The sequence below is a fragment of the Numida meleagris genome, chromosome 17, assembly GCF_002078875.1.
Source record: "Numida meleagris isolate 19003 breed g44 Domestic line chromosome 17, NumMel1.0, whole genome shotgun sequence".
NCBI lineage: Eukaryota > Metazoa > Chordata > Aves > Galliformes > Numididae > Numida > Numida meleagris.
Genome location: NC_034425.1, coordinates 7,157,608 through 7,184,263, shown reverse-complemented (window position 1 = coordinate 7,184,263; position 26,656 = coordinate 7,157,608). Strand labels below are relative to the sequence as shown.

Here is a 26,656-nt window from a genome sequence, read left to right as displayed (position 1 = left end):
AAAAGACTCACCTGAAACCTGAAGGTTCTCTTTCCATTTTGCAGCTTTGTTGATCTCTTAACCAGCCAAGGACCGGCAGAGCTCAGCTAAGCCAGCACAACAATCCTAATGCTATTAAGCAGGCAATCCAATTAAGCCATTTCCAAGTAGTGTTTGTCATTAAAGAGAACTGTAAGTGAACAGCAAGCACGTCCATATCTGAAAATCAGTAATGTGGACTGTCCAGAAATAGTAGTGCCAAGGCTTCGAGCTCAGTATAACAGGAAGGAGGAGAATATGGTTTCAGGGTATTTGTATTTTTAATGTCAAGAAGCATTTGTTCTCCATGCTAGATAACCTTTTCCTTGACTTACACAAGGAGTTTGGTCACAATCAACACACTGTAAAAATGTGCTGACAAACATGCAGACAACTTGCTGTGCCAAAATGCTCAATGCCAAAGAATATTACCCTCTGATGAGCCCAATTCCAGCACTAACCACAGTTACATCTCCAGGAATCACAAACATCATCCAAGTATTCGCTGCACTTCTTAATAATACCATTTTTCTCCGGTATTTTCAAAACTGAAACCAAAAGAAGCAGGCTTTCTGAGCGCTGACATGAGAATTGATAAGGCTGTTCTTGCAGAAAACAAGAAGTCACACCACTATGGTGTTTCTAAATAAAATACTTTGCATCGAGAGTTGCCTATATGTAATAAAACAAATAGGGATGAAAGGGAAGGAGAGGAGACATGCATGTGTGCAGGAAGTCATCTGCTGAGTACCGGGGGAACCATTTCTTCACTACCAAGAAATCCTCCAGCGGTTGGATGGAATGGCCAGCACCAAGTATTGGCAGATTGATCATAGATGGCTAATACATCCTTGCTCATTTAATCTTCATGAAATTCAATTAAATATTAATACTAATTAATAACAATTGATAACCATTACATCCCGAAAAATACTTCATATGTCAGCAGATCAATAAGCCAGAATTTCCAGACCCAACATCCTCCTCGACATGGGACGGTAGCATTCCTTATGCACACAGGGACAGCAAACACTGGCTGCTCCCCTTCAGCAACAACAAAATGCAGGAATGGGAAGTATCATACCACCACACTTCAGCTGAAGATCTGGACATAAGCACTGCATATCACGTAAGGCAATGAGAATGGCCATCAGCAATTTCATGCTGCCTTGATTTTTAAGTCAGCTCAGTACTTAAGGGTAACGCGTGCAATATACTCACGCTTCTTTCCAAGTAAACTTTAAAGAACTGGGGAAGACAGGAGAGAAGAATTTCACTCTCTTAAGTAAAGATTTGGGTTTTTTTGTGGTTTTTTTTTTTAGATTATTTTTATTTTTTTAAAAGGAAGTTTAGATCAAAGATAGATTTTTAACATCAAGACATAAAAAACCCCCATAAATTATCTTAAGTACCTCCTACTTGGAAAACATGAACAACAGTGTCATTACTCATTTCTCTTGATCTCAACTTCAGTGTACTCCTTCCAGTTCATGTTCCCAAGAAACAGAAGGAATGTGCATCTAGCACTGTGCAAAAAATCCTTTTGCAAATGCAATCTGCACTGATGATTTCGGACATCAAAAATCCCAACTGACATTGTGCAGTGTGAAAGTCAGAGATGAGTGGCATCCTTAGAAAAGACACCAAGACACCAAGGAGGGGAGAACAAGTGATTTTATCAAAATCTTGCTAAATTTCCAAGAAACAAACACAAAGTTTATCTTCTGCTCAGATCACACCTGAAAATTCTGCTGTTTCTTGGGAGCAAAAAAGATGATTGTATTCAGTTTTAGTCATAAGCCTGTATTTATAATGGATCCACCAATGACAGGGTCTCTTCTGAGTATCTGAACCCAAATACTGAGCCGTGAGTCATCTGACTTGCAAGCAGCCACCTCCTTTGTCTTCCCTAACTCACGCACTGTAAGAGAACATAAAATGTCAAGCACAAGGACTTCTGCTCCCTGGGATGGCAGAACTGAAATTTAGTGTATGAGTAAACACCTAAAGGGAATGTTTTCATAACGCACTGAGGAATGCCACAGGTAAGAGCTGTGCTGATAACCGAGGGTGCGGCTGTGAAAGCAGCTCCCAGAGTTGGACACAGCTCCCTAATCCTCCAGGGCGCCCACCAGACCTCTGTGCTGCCCAGGTTCAGCTTCATGGCAGGCAGCGATTGGTAACGCAGAAGGAAACACTACCAACACACTTCAGAGGTACGACACAGAAATAGTACAGATTGATGAAATCTGTTGTGTGCTTTTGTCAGGTAATGAAGTTCTCAGGATGAGCCAGGAGTTTATTTTTGTAACTGTTCTGACAATTTTTAAGTTTGCTCACATTATCTCCTAAAAATATTTCCTATCATATGAAAAATGGGTATTTCTAGTTAGACCCCACTGCTCAGTTTCTGTAAGAAACAAGGAACTGGAGGATGCCACATTCTTCCCAACACCCGCAAGACTCAACCACAAAAGCCAACATCCAAAACCCCACAAATTCTAGTGTCTCCTGAGACAAACAACGCAGCAAGAGTCCTGGGTTGGGAGGGACACGTGTGATGTGCTCCCCAGAACAGGATGTCACAGCAGCACAAGGACAGTCCCGGCTCAGGGGCACACAGGAGGCAGCTGGGAGCTGGAGCGGTGCAAAGTGCAGCACTATGATTCATCCCGACCATTGCTGACTCCTGGTACAAAGGCACACGGAGAGCTACTGAAAAAACAAAAGTTCAGAAGGTAATAAAATAATAATATTATTGTAAGGAAAAAAAAAAAAGAAAACATCAGGTAAAATAAACAGAAGAAATAGGAGTAATTGAAATGTAATTTATGGCTGATTGCTTGTTTATATACCCAGCTGCAGAAGCAATAAAGATCCCAGCCACCTCCTCATGCAAATGATTTCCTCAAGACTGGGCCGTGCATTTTTGCATGGCACCCAAGGACATGCAGCACGTGGCACTGCAGTGGGAACTTCCTGCACAACACAGCACAGCGGCACCGCGCCAGCTGCAGCCCTGGTCCCCACCAACCCGTGTCACTGACTGGGAAGTGCTGGGATCAGAGCGGGCCCTGTCTGGCACCAAGCATATCACACAGCCAAAAATCTGAGCAGGCTGCAAATTCCAACAAGATATTTGGAAAAATGCTTTCACGCCAGAGGTGGTCCACCAATGGGATGGCATGGGATGGGATGGGATGGGAGGAGGAGGAGGAGAAATCCCTGCCCTTGGGGTGTTCCAAACCCCAACACATGGCCCTGAGCCAATTGACCACACCGTGAGGCTGGAGCCAAGGCTCCAAGCAGGGGAACAGGAGAGGACTTTGTAGAGGTCTCTGCCACCTCCCTTTGCTCTTATGCCCAATCCGTCCCACGGTTCCATGGAAAAGGGAAAGCTGGGGCGGGGGGGAAGTTTACTCTCAAAATACTCCGCAGCTTTAAAGTCAAGCATTGCAAAAGGTCAGACCTCTGGTGGGGAAAGGAAAGAAATGTCATGTTCTACTTTCATTACCACCCACTGCAACTTTGCAGGTGACTGATAGTTACAAAGAACACAAAGAGTCAGATAAAGGCTTCGTCCTGAGCTTCTGCTGGCGGAGCTGCCTGTACTACTGATTTAGCCATCAATTAGGGAAGATGGTAATAGCACAGTAATATAACCCACTTGTATTCTTAGATCTTTCACTGTTTGCCCTTTTCCCAACCTTTAAAAAAGATATACTTTACTAACCCATTTTTTACAAAGCTTAAGAAAGGTGTACTAGCTCTGGGATTAGAACCAGTGCTCATTATATAATTACTCAATATATAATAGGATAATGGAAAACTGGGCATCTTTAAAACATGCAACATCAACTTCCCCCACCTAAATGTATCTGTGCCCTTAAGGCAGCCCCACTAAGTGCTTCAGATAGGCCAAGAGTGTTTGTGTTCAGTACTTTGAATTCTGCTTGTTAAGGTCTATTCCAAACAATGGAAACTTGTTACTTTGGATAAAATGCTTTCATTATGTTTCAATAGCTCAAAAAAGCCAGTGCTCCATTCTTCAAATTAAACAAGTGTGGCAGTAGCTGTAGGTGGGTGGTTGGACTAGATGATCTTGGAAGTCTTCTCAAACCTTGGTGATTCTATTATTCTGTAACTTGGAAAAAAAAAAAAAAAGCTGAGTCCAAGGATATATCGATCTTTCCCAGAAAAGTCAAACATCGGAAGAGAAATCCACTGAGGCTGTACACAATGCTGATTTTAAACAGGCAGCTCGGTCTGTAACAACGAGAAGATACTCCAGTTCATCAAGAAATAAACAACTGCAGACTACCAAAGACTTCTGAGGACTGCTTTCGACCATTGCAACTTTGCTGACCGTTGATCAGCGATTATTTCAAGCCCCAGATGCAGCTGTGCTTCCGCCATGTGCAGCCTGAGCAGGAAACCCATCAGCTCCTGCCCTCCCCGTCTCAGGTTGCCACCCTTGCCTACACCGTGCTTTGCTTCCAAGCGAGTCTCGTTGCTTTCTGCAGCCCATCCTCCAAGCAGCTCCCCAAACCACAAACAGAATGAAGCTCAGTCAACGTGGCGCTGTTCTATGGCGACCGGTTTTGGACTTTGAAACCCAAACAGCTCAGAATGTATCACTTCTTATTTTCTGGTTAACAAATAATGATTTCTTTCTGCATTACTAATGGAGCTTGACATTAAAATAGATTTTCAGAGCTGCCAACCAGGAGCCGGCGCTGTCCCGTATGCTGTTCCCTCCAGATGGGATTGTGCCAGGGCCATGGAGCGTCGGGTTCCATAGGACTCCCCCACTGGGCTTATGGACCTGGCTTGGGTCAAACTTGGAATCAAGCTACCTCAGCTATGGAGGCAGCAATGGGACACTGTGAGCACAGCACAGTGCTTTGCTCCTGATTTGTCCAGTGGATGACGGAGCTGTTCTGAAAATCAGAGCTCTTTAAAAATGCATTCCTTGAAACGAGCTGCAGAGGAAATGCAAACAAATCCACAGAAATAAATAGGCTCGAGCAAAAGTCCCATCTGTATTCTTAGCACAGAGAGTCCTCGCACTGCTCTCATCACTCCACCCTTCTATCGTTTAGAAATAGGAGTGCTCCCTCCATTACACTGAAGGAACAAGCTCGTTGTGGGCCTTTTGTGCATAAGAAAATGAAAGGATTGAAATAAATTCAGCAAGAAGGCATCCAAGCAGAATAAAGGAGCACACTGCATCCCACTGAAAGTAAAGGAACTTCAAATATGGGCTTTAAGCACCTTCTGTGTTTGGTTTTACATGTTCGTGGGACATATTTACGCCCCAAATTGTGCTTCTAGAAATTATGGATGGTACTTAATTTGCTTAGAAGACCTGGCAGAGGTCAGAAAGGACACAGGTGTATCTAGCTGTTACCTGCCTACAGGACTCTTAAACTCTCTTTATGATAACCAGTGTAACTGCTCCAGGAAAGGTCTATATAACAAGACAGGAAGGAAGGACAGGTTACAAAGGCAAAGAAAAAGTTCATCCCAATACAGAATGGACATAACAAGACCAAACGTTCAAAAGCACATAGCTTGTCTGCTATATTTCCTAATGGCCTGGTTTTCAGAACGTAATCCAGGACGTAGCTCCTCTCCCAACGAGAGGCTGGTTAGGTTAATGCAAGGACAGCCTCCAGCTGCCAAGGGTACATCCTTTGAAAGCATGGTATGAAATGAAACTGATTTCACGTGGGCTGTGTTCCCAATAATATCTAACATTCTCCATCAAACTAAGCAGTTTATCATAGGATTACAAGAAGCTTACTGAAATGCATCATATAAAAACCCCACCAAGCAGATTTTGACACAGCGACAGCCTGTGAGGAGAAAAAAGAATCTGGTAAAACACCTTAGGGTCTTTCTGTTCATTCTCAGCTCTTCTTATCATCACATTGTTACACTTTCACTAATATTACAACTTCTACACACACTAATATAGGATTCTAGTTTCAATTAATTTTTTCTATCTCCTGTTATCAGCATTTACTAGCTCAAAAAAAAACCCCTTTTCTAGCTGAATATAGCAAAATCCTACTTAATTGGGAACAGAGGACGAAGAAGAACCTCCAGGGTAATTGAATCCAGCTCCTTGCTGCTACGGGCAACCAGGACACAATCCTTCCAGAAGGTCATCTTCCAACCACCGCGTTTCTGGGTCCCACCTCCCTGGGAAGCTCTCCCAGGACAACTTTCTTCTGATAGTCACAAAATCTGCAGTTTTCATCCTAAACGCATTCATGACATACTTCTTTGTCCTCAGATTAACACAAGAGCACTGTCACGGATGATAAAAGCACTTCTAAGATACAGCTGCCACTAACAGCACCCTAAGTGAAAAAGAAACAAAGTAGAGCACGATAGAAATAAAGAGCATTTTAGTGTTGAAATAACAGGCTGCATTTCTACGTCCAGCATCGTAACAGCAGGCTTCAAATACTCGATGGGAAAAATCTTCAGTATTCGCTGACCGATTCCAGCAGCCACCGGGTGGAACAGCAGCAGCAGGAAACGAGCAGGATGGGATGAAAGGTGGTAGCACTGTGAGAAAGGGTTACGACCTTTCATTTATCATGATTAGAAGGAATTGATTAAAGGAATTTTTAATGGAGAGCCTTTTTCCTTATTCTTTTTCTTGGTTGAAGGATGGCAGCACCCAGAGAAAAGCCCAGAACACGCCGAAGAGATGAAAGGTTTTGCAGCACTGTCGGGGAGACATGCAGCTCAGAATAGCCACAGTCACAAGAGCCCTTACACTCATCTGCAGAGAGCATGACATCTGTCTGCTTGGAAAACCCCCCACGAAGCTCGTCAGCTATCACTTTGGCCATACAGGTGCCTACACAAACTATGGAATAATGCAAAATAGACACATCATGGAAGTGGTCACAAACACACACGCTTGCCCGTCGTATTTAAATCTGTGCTTCTTTAAATACCAAGAGCAGCAGCACTCAGTTTCCTCTGTTTAAAACTTCCTGTATTAAACACTGGCATGGATTTCCCCTTACATTTCACAGTGAAAACTACAAACAAAATAATTAAGTTTTGTAATTTAACAGCGCCTTCTTCTTCTGACATCACACATCTGAAGATATTAATAGAGGCCCTAAAAATAAGCATCACACAGCACGGCCACGAGAGATACCTAATACTCAACAAAATGCAGTTGAGGGGATGAGTACCACCGCTATTTTTAGCAAGAATCACATTTTCCTGTACGAAGTACTGCAGAGACTAACTGATATGATGGGAAAATGAAAAAGCTGAAAACAAAGAACGCTCCAACTCGAGGTCACCTGGGGAATCCCTTCCCTCCCTGCCGCAGGGCAGTCGTGTAGGAGAGCACTATTATTGCTATACCCCAGTTCAGAATTTTCCTACAGTATTTGGGGGAAATACAGAAGTTTCCAGCTGCATACGTCGCTGTTCAGTGCAGGGAAATGGGACCAGACCGCCTTTAAGGGTCCCTTCCAGCCCAAACCATCCTGATTCTATGCTCTTCTAATGTGACTTAAGCTTGATTACATGACGATTTCAAAAGAATATTGTTTTAATCTTAAATGGTACAACTGCACAATAACCTGCAAATAAATGAGTTCTGAAAGCTTAAAAAAAGGCAAGAGATGACAGCACCTAAATGCACTGGTTGTCTTAAATTAGTTAAATAGGCTGTTTCCTAGGCTTGAACACAGAACTAACAGCTTCAACTTTGGAACATTCGACCCGAATAGAGAATATGATACGTAAGCATAGATGGAGGACCATGCAGCAAATCTCTGATACATTTTGCAGACAAACTGAGCATCAACAATAACTGAATGGACTGATCTACCTTGCACCTAAATTGATGCAAGTGATTAAGATGACAGAACAATAAATCACAGCAGGAACAGACCGCGGGAACTTTTCCCCAAACAAGATGCTGTTAATAATTAATAACACAAATAAAATAAAAACCTACCTGCTTCCTTCACATCAGCATGTAATCACTGCATGTCTTTCAGCTCCCTACAACGATTTGAGGGATTTTTTGGCAAGTACATCTTATTCCCCAAACGCTTTACATATGGTCAGCACAAGGCAAGCTGTGGTGTAAAACTTTATTACCATCACTATTAAACTTGGGATAACACATCTTTAATTGCCACAGCACTCTTACAGCAAGCTGTAACTTACAATACGGAGAGAAAAAAAATGACATGAGAACATGAAGTGCCATTATTAAAACTGTACATCATGGGAATGTAGGGTCCAGTCGAACAGTTAACAATTTCCAACAGCCAACGCTTCTGAGAGGGATAGGGTGAAATGAGGTATCTCAAATCTTCTTTTTAATTTCTGTTTCACAGTTTCATAGGAGGAGGGTGGGTCCTGTAATGCCATGCAGTGCCCTGCTGGGAGGAGACGGGCACTACGGTGCCAGTCCCAAGGAGGGCTCATCAGGTACCAAGATGAGGCTGGCAGAGTCAACACCCCTTGGTTAATTATTGCTAAGGAGCAATAAGTAATGCTAAAATAACCTCTGGGGGAGGTGCAGTGCTTGCTCCAGATCTTCCCGAGCAAAACATTCAAAGTCTCAGCACCTAAAGCACAAAGTTGCTTCCCTTGGCAGAGGTGTTCTGCGGGGAGAAGTGAGAAGCTCTCCTCACACGCGTGGCTCTGAAGTGTCAGCTCCCAAATGTTCAGAGCACTTTATTTGAATGGGAGAAACAAAGCAGGTTGCAAGCACAATGCTCATTTCTTAGGCTGCTACCCAGAGACTGCTCTGAAAGGAATAAAAGCAAGAAATAACAAACCGCGCTACTTTTCCATTATGAAGGATTTCAGATTTATCCAGCACATGCAGCAACTGATCTGATTTACTGACCCTGAAGAACCTCAACGTTTTAAGAACCAAAAGTACCCCACGTGTTTTGGGTTTGCTGAAATGACAACTGGTGGAAAAGCAAAATAACGGAACCCGAGGATCCTGCCCTTTGTGTTATCGATGCAAGTAGGATTTAATGAAACTACACAAAGTAGTTTTCACTTATGGCTAATACTAAAGTATCAGAACTGAAAAAAAGCCAAGGCCTCGCTGAACACTCAGCAAGAAGCAGAAGGAAACGCTTCACCCAAATTGTGAAAGTGTGGTGAGATAAAACCTGGACTGTTTCACATCCACGCAGAGCAGCATCCCGGGGAAGTTTTCCTTCCTTGGAACACATCCTCTTGGAGCTGGACAATTCAAAGCGTGCAAAACCACAGCCAACCCTCAGGGAAGCACACGGCAGCTGCACGCCTGCAGCCCTGAGCCTGCTGCCCACCAGGTGCATTAGGGCAGGGTGAGGGGAGCAGCGGCAGCGGGGCACAGCGTGGTGCCCCCAAGCAGGGCCACCCCAGGAGCTGCCCTGGGTGTGAAGGTGAAAAGGATGTTCCCAGAGGACAGAAGCAATGTCAGCGTGAGCAGATTATTCCGTACACAAGGGAGTTTAGGACGACATTATACGCTGTGCTTTTAATGCATTTCTCTCATTCCATCAGATTCAAATAAGGAAACATCCCAAAGCCGGGGCCAGCATGCTGAATTTGTTGCTATCTGCTACTATAAATAGCTTTTCCTGGCTTTTTAAGACACAGCTGCACCAAGTTTCTACCAGAAGGAGAATGAAAATGGCACTGACATCGATTTGCTGCACCGCTGTTCCAGGAGGGCTGTGCACTGTCCCACCACCACCCCTTCTTCTGAAGGCACATCGGTCACGCATCGCACCCTTATTACCTTCAAAGGAAGGAACACCATCTGCAACAAGCTTTTAAAATGTTTCCTCTTTCTAAACAGAACACAGCCTTGAGAAGAAAAATTCTGTGAACGTGGATAAAGCTTTGCTTTAACCGTGACCTAAAAGCAGTGCCAGGCCCTGGAAGAAGGATTCAGCCCTTCAGAAACGCAGCACTCACATCCATTGGCCTCAGCCCTTGCACGTGGCCTTCTCCCTGCAGGCCCCTCAGCATCCACAGTGATGTGCAACAGTTCCAAGACCAGCACTGAATTCCTTGGTTAAATCCTGCAAGGGACTGGAACACGGGGAGTGCTGTGCTGACTTCTCAACCTAAATACATAAAATTTTAGCGAAAAAATCACAATTTAAATTCACACCTGTCAGGCAAGTGATAAAATGACAATGTTGGAGTGGTGACAGGCTGGCTCTGGCATGGGCAGGGTTGTTGCGGTTTACAGAAACTCATCACAGAACTGAATTAGTGCCAGTGGGATGGATGATCCTAGGGCAGATTACTCCAGTGCCAGCAGCCATTGGGAAAGGGATACATTATGGACTTGTTCTCATTTAAGCAGCGCTTGATTCCTGCAGCATCCTATGGAAGGCAAAAGAGGTTGAGCAGAGAATATGCTTCCCTGTCAGAGAACCAGATGGAACAGGGAGATAACTCATCCTCCAGGTAAGGGAAATGAATTATAAAAATATGTCCTGAGTTAAAGACAAAGAAGAGTGAATCTGCTTCTAGGCAACTGCCTCCTCTCCGGCATGCTTGAAAAGAAGCCAGCAGCTCCTGTGGAGCCGCAGAGTGAAGGGCAAGGGCAAACACAGAGAGCTTTGGAGCTCATCTCTTCAGGACAAGGATCCTGGTAAAAACAAACACATCTTGGCACAACGCTTTGTGCTCATACATAAAACTGATCTCATGTCACTTATTCTGGCAAAATCTACAACCTGAGCGCTGGTAACTATCCCCATAGTACAGGTGGAGGAAATATTGATCAAAGACATAAATGAGAGTTAATGCGATTACATTTTAATGATTTTGAGAACGTTGAGTCAAAGACAGAAGTGCAGAGTTTCTGTCTAAAGACAACACTGGGCATCTGTAGCTCACAGAGCACCCTAACTGTGTTATGATCTGCAAGGCCATGGGAAAAGGAAGCCCAAGGGTATGCATGCACAAGTAAGGAGCAGAACTGGAACATTTGCATCGATGCAGATTTTTTTATTCCTAAAAGAAGGAACTACCTCCACAAATGGTTCTTATCAGAGAAACAATCTGGAGACAAACACAGTTTTAAGAGATTGAGTGGTTTAGCGCATTCTGCTACAGAAAGCAGAGTTTCCCATCAACACAAAATCCCTTCCGGACACAGCTGAAGCCAAGTAGGCTTTGTGGTTCTAAATTGTTCTGTGGGATCTCTGTGCTCACTGCTCCCCCAAGATTGCTTCCCAAAGAGGATACTCCAAGGAGCTCTGCACATCTCCAGATAACTCAACTCCAAAGCAATACCCATTTTAAAACCAGCAGCAACTTACTGTAGAACCATTATTCGTACGTTACATGTGTTAAACCACAATCAGTGCTCTACCTCTCCTAAAACCAAAGTCCAAAATATGCATTAGTAAAAGATTCTTTCTATTTTCAGCCCATAGAATTCTCAAAGGATTCGTCACCAGGCGCGCTGAAAGGAATGTGAATTTTATTCTGTCTTAGCAAGAATTGGAAGAGGGTAGATTTAGACTAGATATTAAGAAGACATTCTTTACTGTGAGGGTGGTGAGACACTGGAACAGGTTGCCCAGTGAGGTTGTGGATGCCCCCTCCCTGGAAGCATTCAAGGCCAGGCTGGATGGGGCTGTGAGCAACCTGGTGTAGAGGGAAGTGTCCCTGCCTATAGCAGGGGGTTGGAACTAGGTGATCTTAAGGGTCCCTTCCAACCGAAACCATTCTATGATTCTGTAAGAAATACAGAACTCGTCATCTGCTTTCAGGGCTCCCACCACAGCGCTGCCCAGTTCTGGTGCTGCAGTGGTCACTGGAGCACGGAGAAGTGATGCTGTACAGCATCATGTACAGCATGAGGCTGCAAGGATGGGGACAGCTGCACCAAGGCCACGGCACAGGGCTGTCAGGATTCCTAGAATCACAGAACTGTGGAGGTTGGAAAAGACCTCTCAGATCCCCAAGCCCAACCCCAGCCCACCCCACCATGCTCACTGACCTCATCCCTCAGCGCCACATCTCTGCAGTTCTGGAACTCCCCCACCTCCCTGGGCAGCCTGTGCCAATGCTTTTCTCAAATGGACAGAAAACATGAGCAAATTGCAGGATTCAGTCGAGCAATAGTCAGAGGAACAAAGAGTTGGAGGGCTCCAGGAGGGCACTGAGACTCTGAGCAGCGCTCACCACACACCCTCGCTCCTCTGCCCATGTCCGTGTCACCCCGGTAATGTTCTGCCCATCCTATTACACAAAAGACTCAGACGTATTTCCAACAGATGCATTTTGTACTCCAGTAATTTAGTGATATTTCCTGATGGCTGGTTAACACAAAAGCTGATGCTGGTTGATCCAAGGACTGCATCTGTTCCCCTGCATCACACCAGCGGGGCATTTCTAGCTGCTGAAAGAGATACCACAGAAAAACAAAATTGTCCCTGTTCTTAAGCCTCAGCCTTAAGGGATAAATAATTTGCCCACACAAAAAGAACTAGAATTAAGGGACCTATATTTCTAAAATACCCTTAAATGGGGAAACAAACAAACAAACCAAATATACACACAACGCACACACTTTGAAAGACATTTTCTCATCGAAATTATGGATAACATACAGGAAAAAAATGTACTTCTTGATCACTTTCTCAAGCAAGATCGTTCTCTTTAAGACGAGAGACAACGGCCTTAAGTTGCACCAAGGGATGTTCCAGTTGGTGTTAGAAAACACTTCTCTGAATAGAGTGGAGAGGCACTGGCACAGGCTGCCCAGGGAGTAGGGGAGTTACCAGTCCTGGAGGTGTTGCCAGACCCATGGGGATGTGGCCCTGAGGGATGTGGGCAGTGGGCACAGTGGGGTGGGCTGGGGTTGGGGATCTCAGAGATCATCTCCAACCTTAATGATTCTGTGATTCTTTCCTATCACCTGTTCTACTTCCTCTGATTATTATGTGTACATAGCAAGATAACCTGAATGGAAGAACTCGTTCTCCCTGACACTCCAAAGTAACTACAGACTAGTGAATCTTTGAGATGCAGCTTACAGTAATTCCCATGCATCATTAGCATAGTTAAAATATCAATATTTATGCGACAATGTTTTCAAGTAAGATTAAGAGACTATCTTGCTATAAAATTGAAATTTCAATACCAGCTCAAGCAAATAATTTCCACTTCAGAAAAATACATATGGAAAACTATAGGATAATCTACACATACCAGCACACCTACTGTCTCTCTAGGTTACTAAACCTGCTGTAACAAGGGCATCTTACTTTATCAAACACTAACTCAGAATTCTACATAATACAAAGCTTCAGTCCTTCAGAGGATCTCTGCACTGCAAATAAAAATAAGTACAAAAGCCTATATGGGTAACTGCAAATTAGGGTCAGATCCCCATAGGTGTTCCATATAGAGCAACGTAACAGATAGAGGTTCTATTGACTCTGATTTGGATCCACTCACACAAAGCAGCTTGGAAGATCCAGGCTTTAAAATATTAAGGGGAACTGAACATTTATTAGCTCAACAGGAATGCGATCCTGCACTCTTACAGAGAGTCTGACTGCAGAACGATATCAGTTGGAACTTCTGGAAATACATCAGTTACGCTACCCGCTGGCCAACCTACTTTCCATTCTCTGCACTTCACATTTGATGGCTCTAAAATTAAACCCTGCTGATTTTATCACCAATTTCCTCTTCATTTTGCCACATTAGATGTCAAATGATCTGTACGCCTGACACTGCCCTTTTAATTATTACAACAAAAGCTTAAAGATACCACGCACACACACGCACACTCCAACGGCTCAACGAAACACGGGCACTGAGAACTCAAAGGTCAATATTTGCATAAATGGTGCAAAGGCCAAGAAAGAACAAGACTTATTAAAAATTAAATTCTATATTAAGTTGAACAATTAGTACTCTTTCTAATGCATTTATTTAAATCACAAAGTGAGCTCCGTGGATAGTGTTTAGGGCTTCATTAAAATTTACTGAGCATATTTATCAATGCTGTCTGCAGCGAGCTTGTTTATAAAGCCAGCAGAAGCCCAATCAGACCTCCCCAATACATTAATGATGTACGATGAAGTCTTTTATGCCCTTCATCAATCTTCAGTTACATGTTTACTTAAACAATCAATACTCCAAATCTGTGCCGTGTCCATAAATTCATGGCCTCACATCAATGAATTTGTTGATTACATGTCTTCCAGCACCAAGTCTCAGGCGCTGTCGGCTGTATTAACCCACCCGTGTTTTATGGTGCTGTTGTCAGGACTCAAAGGCACTTAAGATGACAGCAGCAGAAAATAGCCCTTGGACCCCCGTGTCCCAGTGTGCCTATTGCAGAGACTGAGTTCTTTAACTCCCAGAGCTGCTGCTGCAGCAGGCAGACACAGAAATGCACAACAGTACAGAATCCGAGAGGAGGTTAAAGGCATGAGCAGGAAACAAAAGATTACAAAGAGCTCCTGCAGAGACCAGGAAGGGGATGCGGTGGTAACCAAGCTTTGTCTTCCCTCTTCACATTACACAAATGTCTCTTATCAAGCAATTTACAATGCTCTTACTATGATTTCTACTCTACCAATTAATAATAAAATCTGTACTAGGACAGGGCACAGTGGCTGAAGCTCACACACACCTGCTTGGTTCTATCTCCCCCAGGTGTGAGGGCAGTCAGAGCTCCCAGGGATGTTCTGCTCTGCAGCCTTTCAGACCCCCAAATGCAATGGACCACAAAGGCAGTTCCAAAACTAACACTAAAGAGCCTACACAATGTTTGCCAATGCATAGGCGAGGTTCAGGCAAGGAAGTAGCAACACAGAGAAGTAAGTTTGCATGAAAGACTACTACTGCTTTGCCCACTGAAATACTTGGAAAAGAATGGAATTTTAAGAAGTTCTCATATTTAACACAATATTGGTCTCCACGGGCATAGACACATACAGAATAATTGAAAAGCATTCCTGCACAGGAGTTAACTGTTGCCTTCTGCCGCGTTTGCATCCACTTGTATTAGCAGAGAAGTTCCATTTTGTAAAAATATATCCAACAGATGTAATGTGTAAAAGTCAAAGACAGGAAAAGAAGACATAAAACTGACATACTTGGAATACTCTCAAATTTAATACATTTAAAGTGTAGGTTAGCAAACAAGTTAGAGCATTCCAAAATCTGACTAATTTTAGGGCACAGCAGAACTTCAATCAACTAACCTGTCATGATGGAGAAATGTGGAATAAAATGATAGACACGCTTTTATATTGAATTCTGTTGCATTAATCTGTTTCTGTATTTATTGTAACATGATATTTCTGTAATACTTCCTTCCAGTCAAACAAATCTAAGGAATTGTCAGGTTGACATCTATTAATTTTATGAGGTTCCGGAATAGGAGAAAATCAAGATGCCCAGAACATGTCATCAACGAGCAAGAAGTCATCTTCAGACACACACAGATTCTCTGCTGACCGAAGGGGTATACAGCACCCATTAAAAACCTGTACAACAGAAATACCTAAAGTACAATCCTACATATTATTCAAAGTAAACTTACAAAAATTAAGCTTCCCACCAAAAAGCAAGTAAACAGACTTGGATAATGAGTCCATGTGAAGGCCAACATAAGTTTGCTTTGATGCAGTAGAACGGGAAATGCACACCTCATACATACATTTCTAAAGTCTAACGGTTTTAATCATCACTAAATCATCTGAAAGTTCAGATCTGAATTTTCAGAGGCACAGGAGTGCTTACGTGAGCTTCCTTTGAAAACAAGGCCCAAGCCCACAAGATGCTCACAATCGGCTTTGGCTCCTGTTTCTGTGTTAGCATTACAGTGGCAAATACAATTAAACGTGTCCAACCAAGTGTGCAGAGCAGGAAAGCCTTTCACTTAGCTAGAACTCAGACAGCAGAAGCACAAAGGTTGAGAAAACAACCGATACCTCCAACTGTTTAATTTTTATTTAAAACAAAAAAACAACAAAATGAACCAACCAACCTTTAGACAAGACTTACTAAGCTGAATGCAAAATAAAATAACTAGTTCAAGTAACGAGTACTAGGGACTAGGCACAAAATGCAAAGTTTACCCATGGCTTAACATTAATCAGGCCAATCTCTTGACAACAACAATGTTTCAAGGTGGATTCTGGCTGATGCGCTGGTGAGTAATGAACAGAACAGAAATTTGACATAGGGAAAATGCTGAAAGAAGAGAAACAGTTCTTCCAGCTCACCCCAGTACGTGAATAATGCTTTGTTTACTGAAGAACTAAAATAACACATTCCAGGGAAGCTAAAAACGCTATTAACTTGAAATGAAAATGAGGACTGAAACATTCGTGCTTTGGAAAGAGTTGTGTTGGGAATAAAAGTTCAACGCTCTCCTAAATGAGAATCTCCACTGTTGGTCCACACCTTGCTTTATGCACTTTTCCCACATCTAATAATAAGGAAGGACAGAATCCAGATCAGTTTGAGTTCCTGCTTAACCTTTGCTGTTAACAGACACCAAATCGACATTCATGAGCACTGTTAGTGGTTTTGAAACCCAAGCATAAGGAAGCCCCCAAAATAAGGACATACAAAAATAACAATTCCAGTAAGGTTCTGTACTTACAAATGCATATTCAAGACTTCTAACATGGTTCATTTCATGAAAAAAAAAATATTAATAAAGACAATAACATCATTTCAAAATCTACATGAAGTCAGAAGAAGATACCTTACAGGCCAAGTTACAGAATTACACAAGGGGCCTCAAAAACCTTCATGTAAATTGATTTATAATTAAAAGATCAGAGTAAGTAACACTGAAACCCACAGAAAGATGCATATGCATGTGCTGGGCTGCCTGACTTGCAAGGTAACTTATGAGTCACGCTTATGGAAGGCTCTATTCATAAGAAGCTGCAGTGGGAAAACTAGCAGGCGATAAGCGACTCCCAGGCACTCCAGATCTCTCTGTACACCACCCCAACAAGCAGAGCTGAAACCAGCTACAATTCGAACCTTCAGCAGCTACAGGAATTAAAGATGCTCTGTGGGCACTTCCCATTACCCAGGCTTCCTCAACATCTCTACCAATGACCTGGACGAAGGGATGGAGCGCACCCACAGCAAGTTTGCTGGTGACACAGAGCTCTTTTTGGTAGTGCCCAGGGACAGGACAAGGGGCAATGGGCACAAACTGGAACACAGGAAGTTCCATACGAACATAAGGAAAAAAATTCTTCACTTTGGGGTTTATGGAACACTGGCATAGAGAGACGGTGGAGTCTCCTTCTCAAGAGACATCCAAACCCATTGGGACACTTTCCTGTGCCACTGCTGTGGGGAGCTCGGACTGGGGGATCTCCAGAGGTCCCTTCCAACTCCTACAATTCTGCCTTTATACACAGTACAGTCATTCACACAGATTTTATGCTTTCTACTGCAGACTTAAAAGCAGAACTTGAAGTTTTTATTAAATAACATTATTTTTACCCTTCACCCTGAAGAGAAACAATCCACAGAGAAGAAAAAAAAAAACATAAAAGAAATAATTATCTGTGCATCTCAACAGGGAAATCTGTTTTCTTCATCCTTCTGCAACTTTCTTTCCAACATTTCATTAAAATCCACTCATGGCATAAATCATTTCAATCCACAGAAATGTTGTATAAAATTAACACCATATGTGGCTGCATATCAGCAGCTGATGTGTAGTATTACAATGAAACATGAGGGAAAATAAAGAACATGCCAAACTTTATCTTCCCCAGGTCTCAAACTGGTTTATCTGTCAGCTCCAAACGAGCTATCACTCCCACTTGTTTAATTAGAAGCTGAGGAACTTCACAGAATTGCATCCAGGGCACTGGAACAGTCAGTTTCTCTGAACTGGAACACACTGCTGGGATATTGAAGGGATTCAAGTAAACAACCCAAATAACACGGCACAAGTGTGGGAAGGGTGAAGATGCTTCTGCCCTTGAAATATAATACAAGAGAACAACAGCAACAACAAAAACACAAAACTGTTGCTGCAAGATAAAATGTAATTAAGCTCCAATTTGGAGGAGCACAATATCATCAAAAAGATTTTCTAGAAAAACAGAAGTGCAGTGGCATATTTCTCTATTGCCATGGTCTATGTTGGGCAAATTGTACATTTAATACATTTTGCATTGTACACCTATTTTTATTTGATGTATAGGGTTTTTTTTATGCTTGCTTGTAGTAATGGGGAATCTTCATGAACACGTGTATGCCCTCTTCTAACAAAGGCAACCTATGGGCCTTTTCCTAGAGCAGTGATGCTCAGACAACAGACCTGCTCCCTGTGCCAGAACCATAATGCATCTATCTACATTAGTAACCACTGCTCCACCTGGAACGGCTTTGGAGATGAAAATAGTGCTAAAACACCCCCACCATCCACGTTCAGGGGTTTTGTGCCGGGTTAGTCACAGTGCAATCCACTAACCCAGCACCCTTCAGCACACGGAGGGCACGAAACGTGCTCCTGTAATGCAGCTGCACTTCGGTTTCTCCCAGAAGAACCTGCTTGGCATGCCCTGATACCAACCAGCACCACAAACCAGGGCACAGCAGCAGGGGTGGCTGGGATGAGTCTCCAGAGCCACTCGTGGTGAGAACCAGCACCACTGGGACTCAGGAGTTCCACCTGCATCTGCCAGTGCTGGGCTCAGTACAAACTTGGAACATGAGTAATTCTTCACGGATCTCTCTGAGTCCGACTCTAACTTCCACTCAGGCAATTAACAGGACTGCATTTCTTCACATTATGGAACATATGTTGCAAGGGGACAGAAAGGGACAGGGGACAGCCGAAGGAGGGCAAGAATAAATAAACACAAGCCGACAAGAGAAACGCACAGCAAGCATCTTATCTACGTGCTCATAATCTGCATGTCAGATTATCTGCAGATCATTTAAATCGCTGCCTTTGAGAAGGAGCCCACAGATCACAGCCCCGTTAGGCCGAGGGCAGAGGGCCAAGGCCAAGCACAAAGCTGGCTGGGGGAACCACTTGGTCTGTGCACAGACACACTCTGCACTCCCAGTTTTGCTGTTTTCAGCTTTGGCTGTTTTGTTGTTTGTTTCTTTCTTTCTTTCGTGGTTTTTAGTTTGTTTTTGTTTCCTCTGAGGGTTCTATTTTGGAACGGATACCTTCGAGTTCTATGCATGAAATATATTAAAAGCCAGCTGCTTTAAGTACATCCATATTAAGTTTCCCCTCTCAGAAGAATTCATGCCGACCTTTAAGTTACGTAGACAGACTTGGAGCGACTTCCATGGAATTCATTTCTCAGTCTCAGGCTTATAGAAACATTACTTAATGTAAACTGCGGCACATGAGACTGATTAATATAAGGAGCACACAGCAAAACACACAGTTGTTCAAGCTGTCGTCAGTAATACCTCATCTTATCCCAGAAATGATAGGGACACGGGAGAAGCAGTCCTGGCAGAGAAGGGAACTTGGTATCTTATCCACCCCGTGGCAATAACATTTCCATGTAAGGAAGACTGAAAACCTTTTAATGAGAAGTAGTACGGCCACGTAGTTTACTTTATTAACTTCTTGTTGTTACAAAGGAAACAGAATGTAGTGAAACGAACAAGAAATTGTTGGGGAAACAAAACCATCAGGATGGGAAATTAAGAAGTAAGCCTTGATCTATCCTCAGTAAATAATTAATTGTGCGGCTTCCCCTACAGTGCACGCTGCAACAGTGCTGAGAATTAATAAAAACGACATACAAGCCAGGTCACGAGGCTTCAGATTTTGTTGGTTCAAATGTTCAGATCACAGCATTAGAAGTGAGATTCTAGACAATTCCCCCTGCAGAGCTTTAATATAACATTTTGAATGAAAACAGATTTTAAAAGGTGGCGGCACCAATGGGTTCTCTGGTCAAGAACCAGCAATAAATAAATAAATTAAAAAAGGATGAGCCACTGCTTAAATGTCCAAGCGTTATGATATTTGCAAGGACAGCAGAGAAGAAGAAAACCCACTGCTTCACCTTCTTATGGAAGGAGTCACTCTGGATTTCTAACTAGCCCGGCAGCAGCTGCACAAGGAAGTGCCCCTCACCTGGCACGGGCTGTTCCCAAAGGTTTATCATAGCTACAGCAGAAAAAAAATCCAACAGTTTGAAAATAAATTGAGAGAATGAAGATGGGAGAAAAAAAAAAATAAGGAAGGAGCAATAGTTACACAGATTAAATATAATCAGCTGCTTCAACTAATTCCTCTAATTTTTATTTGCATAAATTAGAAAATACATGTGAAACTCTCCCTTAGCTGATTAGCTTCTACTCAGAGTGTAACGACAAATAGCAAAAGGAAGACGAAGGCAAAATTTAACTTCAAAGCCTCCTTAATTTCACGTTTGATTTCTTGGAAGAGGAGCATTCATCCAGGCTCAGAAAACTGTTTTCCTCGGTTCCATTTCTCGCGTTCCCCTCGCAGCGCTCCAGGTGCGCGCTCCAGGAAAGCTCTCAGCAGCACTGACAGCTCGCTGCCCTGCTGACAGCTTCTGAAAGCCCAACAAAGCCGTGACTCTCCGACAGAGCCTCACCATCGTGTTTTCCCCACCACAAAGGCGATCAACAGAGCAAGAACTCCTGTTCCAAAAGCAGAGCGTTTCAGAGCAGTTTATGTTTGTAGAAGTAGACAGTAAACCACAAGTTTCAACAACCAGCAATGACAGCAAAATGCATCCCAAAGAATGGGAGTCAGGGAAGAACATAGCTAAGACAAAGTTAGCCTGGCTCTTTTGAGCTCATCTCCAAATCCATACCTTAGCAAAGATGGGCCCTGAATTTTTCCACTGATACTTCTCAACTCCAAGCCCTCTTTCCGACAAATTTCCTATCATGGCAAAATGCAACTGCATTCTGTGCCCTCTCCATCAGCATCATTTGATTTCAATGCACAATTACTATGGACCTTTCCTCTTCCCTTGGTATCAAAGACCGGAGGAATCTAAAACAACTTTGGAAACAGCAAAAACCCCCCACCCCCAGAAGGTGCCCGATGTCAGCGTTCTGTCTAGCACGAGCTCTAACAGCACTCTTTAAAACAGAGCTAGAACTCAGCTTCTTACAATGGAAACTCTGACAAACCAAGAACTATAACTATACCCGGAGCTGCCACTGTAATAATCTTTCCTTTCCCCCGTGTCATATTGAAATTTCCATTATGTGTTCATTTGCCCTTCTTTTCTATAAAGGCAGAAGATTAAAATCTGAGGGTGCTGTTTCTTTAATTCTCCACATTCCCAGCGGTTTCTATCATTACATTTGTCCTTCCAGCTTCACCTGCTGACTTTTGAAATGAAGCTTCAGAAAGTTGAACAGAAGTTCCATTCGGCTGTTTGATCTTATAACGGAGCTTTTATTTTCCAAAACTGTCATCCTGAGAGTGAGTGCTCTGATTTTGACTACAATCAAATGTAGCGAATAAAAATTTCAGCCGGCAAAACAAAACCCACACCAAAGCACTGCTTCCCATAGCTGGGCTCAATGATTCTTCTGGGTTCCTCCCAACTCGAGATATTCCATGATTCTACTTCCAGAACTCATTAGTTAAAATACTTCCTGTATTTATTAGTGCACTACCCATAACTTCCTACAAACCATCCTACAGCTTGGAATTGAAAACAGAAGTACTTCATTCAGATTTTGACTGTGTACAAACACGGACCAAAAACACTGGAGTACAACAGCCTCCATCAGAGAGAATCTGCAGAATCTCACTTGGATAAAGAACAAAAGTCGGGCTTGACTATAGTTAGGTTCCTGAAGAGCATCAATTCTGAAGCAATAATAATAATTAAAAAAAACAATCAGCCTGCTCTATTGCTTTCGCTCCTGCTTGTGTTCACGCATGGCGTTTGGAGGGAAGATGACACCGGATTAGTTCTCATCAGACAAAACTCCCAGACAGCAGCAGTTACAGTGGCAGGAGGAATTCCAGGCGCAGAAGACCACGTCCTGGAAGCTCAGTGCCACACTAAATCTGAGCGGTGGACCACGGCCAATGCGCCAGCAGCTGCCTGATGGGAGGAGGGAAGAGCAGTCCCTTGTGTGATTTATGAACCCTGAGATAATTTAAATGCAGCTCCAATTATTTTCTGTATACCAATGGCAATCTCTAATGCACACCTAAACAATTCCTTAACCAGAAACCACTCGGCCATCCTGAATGGGATTCAGCTGCAAACACCACTCTCCTATGGCAGAGGAGACGCTGCTCTACACAGTGCTCTCTGGTGGGGTGAGCAGCAAAAAGATGGAGGATATTCTCAGAATTTGGCATTAACATTCTGGAACCTAGGGGAAGTTGTGCACAGATTCATGGTAAAACCGTGGCTGCATTCTTACCATCCCTGAACAAAGCATGCAACATTTTCACTGTATGCATCAGCAACGTCTCTCTGCAAGTCTCTACTTGAAGAAAGAAAAGTATCTTGCGACATCTCTAAAAGGCATCTTGCGTTTGCGTTCGGATTCTCTGAGGTTTCATTTCAAGAAGTATCAACTAACATCAACTTTCATAAAAATACCACAGAATCCATCATTTCACCAACGAATCGGTAAATGCAGCATTCAGCAAAGTCAAATACGGCATTAGCAAATAACCATTATGAATGCAGTGAAAGAAACAGGCAGCTAATGAGAACACAAGGTACACCTGCAGGTGAAATGGTAGGGAAGGAGGTGGGGGAAGGAGAGGCACAACAAACACATGGCACAGAAAGGACAAATAGCTGGGTGTGGCTGCTTTATGAGTAAATGTTCACTAATGATAAGAATTTGGCAATAGCACAGAACAGATGAGAATACAGTGCTTCGTGCTCTGCGTTTCCTGCACATTGTTATCTCCCACTGCAATAGCTTTCAGTTTCTCAAGGTTAGTAGAATTATTAAATTGGTGATGTATTTATTTTAGGTGGCATTATATGTGTCTTTTTTGGGGGGGGAAGGGGGGGGAGAAAGGGGGCAGGGATTTATTGACTATTACATAACACAAAGAAATGCCACCTATCCTAAAATGTAATAAAACCAAAGGTCCTCCAAACCATACCATGTATGACAATTAAAAGCAGGGACTTTGGGTTATGAAAGGAAGCCATATGACTAAAAAGTGAATCCATTTTCCAAAACGCCCACACAGACAAGAGCTTCTGATGTGAAAAATGGTCTCTGCACAAGCTAAATTGCACAGATTATTCTCAGGGAAAGTTAGAAGCTGTGCTCTACGCAGATCAAATGGCATTTCCCTTTCTTAAATCTCCCCACAGCGAACTCTTTTTATTTACATCCTTACAATGACTTTGATTGTTCAACGTGCACGATACAAATACCAATTGTTAATTAAGTGAAGAATTGTCTTCCTTTAACACTGAGAGAGGCAGAGCTGCTCGGGTTTTCCAGGCTGGCTCCTCCCTGCTGCAGGCACGCCTTGCCTACCTGCACATAAAGACGCAGCGACGCACACTAGCCAGAAAGCATGGAGGCTTACCTTGGCACTGAAATCCTTGTTTCCCAAATCCCCTGCGTAAAAAAAAAAAAAAAGAAAAAAGAAAATAAAGAACACCTGTCTCAGTATGCTTCGTTATAGCTTCACCGATCTATAACCACATAAAATTAGTTTCTCGTTCAGTTTCTTTAGATTTTACTAGGACGGCAACAGACTTAAAAATACACGACGCAGCGCAGCCCACCCATCTCCAGGCAGAGTACAAGCGCTGCCGCTGCCTATTTAATTTCAGCTTCCGGCAACTATTTTTTTTATTATTATTATTATTATCATTTCACCAGCTATTTTGGATCTTCGATTATCATCACCAGTGATCGCTGCATAATATTTCAACTCATTTAATGCCACACCTATACTTAACGGCAACGTAAGCCAGCCCAAGCTGCAGAGCCCAGAACACAAACACGGCTCCGTTCCTCACCCCCATCCCAGCGATGCATGCGGGTGTCTCAGCCAGGTGCCCGCAGGGTGGGAAGGAGGCAGCTAAAGGCTCTACTGGGCTCCATACACATGAGAAGGCATTGGGTGCACCCTGATGCTCTTGCAGCTCCCCTGCTTCATTTCCATAACAAAATACAAATGAGCCCCAACGAGCGCAGCCACGCGCTGCAGTGCTATCCCGTCCCAACCTCTGTTACACCTATGGCAAATCACCACGCTGCTGCTTTTGCTTATTTGTTTACCTTTAAAGGTTTGACATTGCCTTTCCACAAAAAAAATGTTTAGAGGATCTGACCTATAAACAGCTCTCCGCATTGCCCCTTTTTGTGGGATGTTTCTTGTCTGAAGAGCTGCACGGCCAAGAGAAAATGCCCTGGGCAGGAGGCAGGCAGCAGCTCGAGTTAACGCAGAGTTTCACTGGGAACTCTGCAGAAATGGTCTGAAAAAAGTATCATCATTTTCCCTCTTTTTTTTTTTTTTTTTTTTAAATTTAGAGAAGGGACAAAACCTTCAGTCCACACTTTCATCAGGTGGGAAGGGACAGACACTGCACAACTTCCAGTATTTTCTTCTGATCTTTTTCTGAAAAGCACTCTCCCCACAATCAATGTAGGCAGGCCCAAGCTAAGAAGCCCAGAAAAGATACAAAATTGTTTGCTAACTTGGCAGCGTGTGACCCTGGTGCAATGTCACCCCGTCACTATCATCGCTTGTCTTCGCAAAAGCAGAAAGCACAAAAGTGCACAAATGCAGACTGTGGGAAAGCAGAGAGCAGAACTAAGAACGTGAAACGGGCTTTTTGTTCCCCCTTTCTTGTCTTTTTGGACAGCCACACGGCAAAGGCCGCTGCTCTGCTCCCTACCTTGGGGCACGGCTGCTTGGTACGGGCTGAGCTGAGCGCGCTCAGCAGCGCAGGAAGGCAGCACCACCCCATGCCCGGCTCAGCGCATTTTAAGGAAGAGGTCTTCAAAATCTGTCAGCGCTCAGAAGCAAAGCAGAGAGGTGAATGCTGTCTAAGAGGGTAAGGAACACTGTTATTGCAGGAGGTATTACCCGGACAAGCCTAATCTAAGTAGAAAATCTATTTGCTCAGTTCACTGAAGGTTGCTTTTGCCATTCTTTGTACTCAAAGCAGATGTTAACAGCCACGTGTCATTCTGGAAAGAGATGAAGCATTTTTCACGGTGCGTGGCGCTTATTCAAGACCTGTCTGTCTTCATGCGAGGAAATGAAACAAGTTCTAGAGCTGTCACATGCCCATGTGCTGAACGCTCTGATCTCGGCAGCAAGAGAGGACCGGAGCAGCTCCCTGTGCCACCTGTCAGCTGCAGGAAACCCTTTCCCTTCAGACCCATCCTGTCACCAGGTGCCTCTCACCGCAGCACCCAGCTTTGGTTTGTGACTGTGGCACTCAGTATCACAGCGCTGCGCTTCCACACCTGCCTGTTCGATTCAGTCTGCTCTGCATTCATTTTGAAGCTGTTTGTGAAGCTCTTTGACTTTTCTAACTGTTAGCTTTGCTTTTTTTTTTTTCTTTCCAAATAGGATAATAAGAAGTTGGCCTGTTTCCTCCGCACTCTCCTCATCTCTATTTCCCCTCCTTACTCTGCAAATGTATGTTAAGCACTTCTAGTACATAGGTTTACCTTCAGCATGCAAAGGGAGGGATGCTCTGCCAGGCAGGCTGAGCTCAGCACCCAGGTGAGAAGAGCCGGGCGCGCACCCCGGAATGAACTGCAGCCCGGTTCTCGAAAGGGCAGCCACACTCACACCCCAGCGGATTCAGCTGCCGCCAGGCGGGTGGGGAAGCCCCAGCTCCAGCCCCAGCCCCTACCCATTTCTGTTAACAGCTCCAACCGCTGCTGCCCGCGGGGCGCTCGGCGCTCTGCCGGCGGCGGAGCTGCGCTATTGCCCAGAAGAGGGCACGGCAGGAGGGCTCGGTGCGCGTTTTCCCCGGGAGGCTGAGTAATGAGGGTGTTGGAGGAAGTTTTCCTCCCCTCCCTCTAGCAGGAGCCATTCCCTTGGAGAACTCTCCTCGCAACAGGGGTGTCACCGCGCCTTCCCAGCGAGAGGAAATAAATCGAGCGCAAAGTTCCAGGCGGGGCTGCACAAGTTGTGCGCCACGGAGCTCAGCGCCCGGGAGCCGGGCCGCAAACCGCGGCCGGGGGAGACGACGGGGCCCTGGGGCACCGCGAAGCGCGACGAGGCGGGGAGCGCTGCCCGCTCGGAGGCCGCGGCTCACCTGCCCGGAGCGGCGGCACCGGGAGGCGGCGCTGGGGGAGCGGGGACGGGGGCGGGCGCCGGACGGAGCCCGGGCCGGGGCAGGAGGCGACCGCGGCGGGGAAAGGGGCGGCTCGGGGCCGTCTCTCACCAGATGAAGTCGGTGCAGTGGCTGCAGAAGGTGGGCTGCTTGAAGAAGCGCGCGATGAATTTGTGCTCCTTCACCTCGTGCACGTTCTTCTGTCTCAGGGCCCCTTTGCGAGCGAAGCGTCGCGCCGCGTCCGGGGCCGCGCCGGGCTCGGAGCCCGGGAACACGTCGGCCATGGCTCCCCGCTCTGCCCGCCGGGAGCCGCCCCGACGTCCGCCCCGTCCGGC

The 26,656-nt window shown here is 44.3% G+C and overlaps 1 protein-coding gene across 2 annotated transcripts in view; it reads right to left on the bottom strand.

Annotated features, from left to right (window-relative positions):
• PRKCA (protein kinase C alpha) overlaps positions 1 to 26,605 on the bottom strand; it is a 121,518-nt gene extending 94,913 nt beyond the window's left edge. For both annotated transcript variants that reach the window (XM_021414667.1, XM_021414668.1), the window contains exons 1-2: positions 26,433 to 26,605; positions 23,603 to 23,634 (exon numbers count right to left, since the gene is read on the bottom strand). In XM_021414667.1, coding sequence (XP_021270342.1) covers positions 23,603 to 23,634; positions 26,433 to 26,605 — 205 coding nt within the window. The remainder of the gene's footprint in view (positions 1 to 23,602; positions 23,635 to 26,432) is intronic.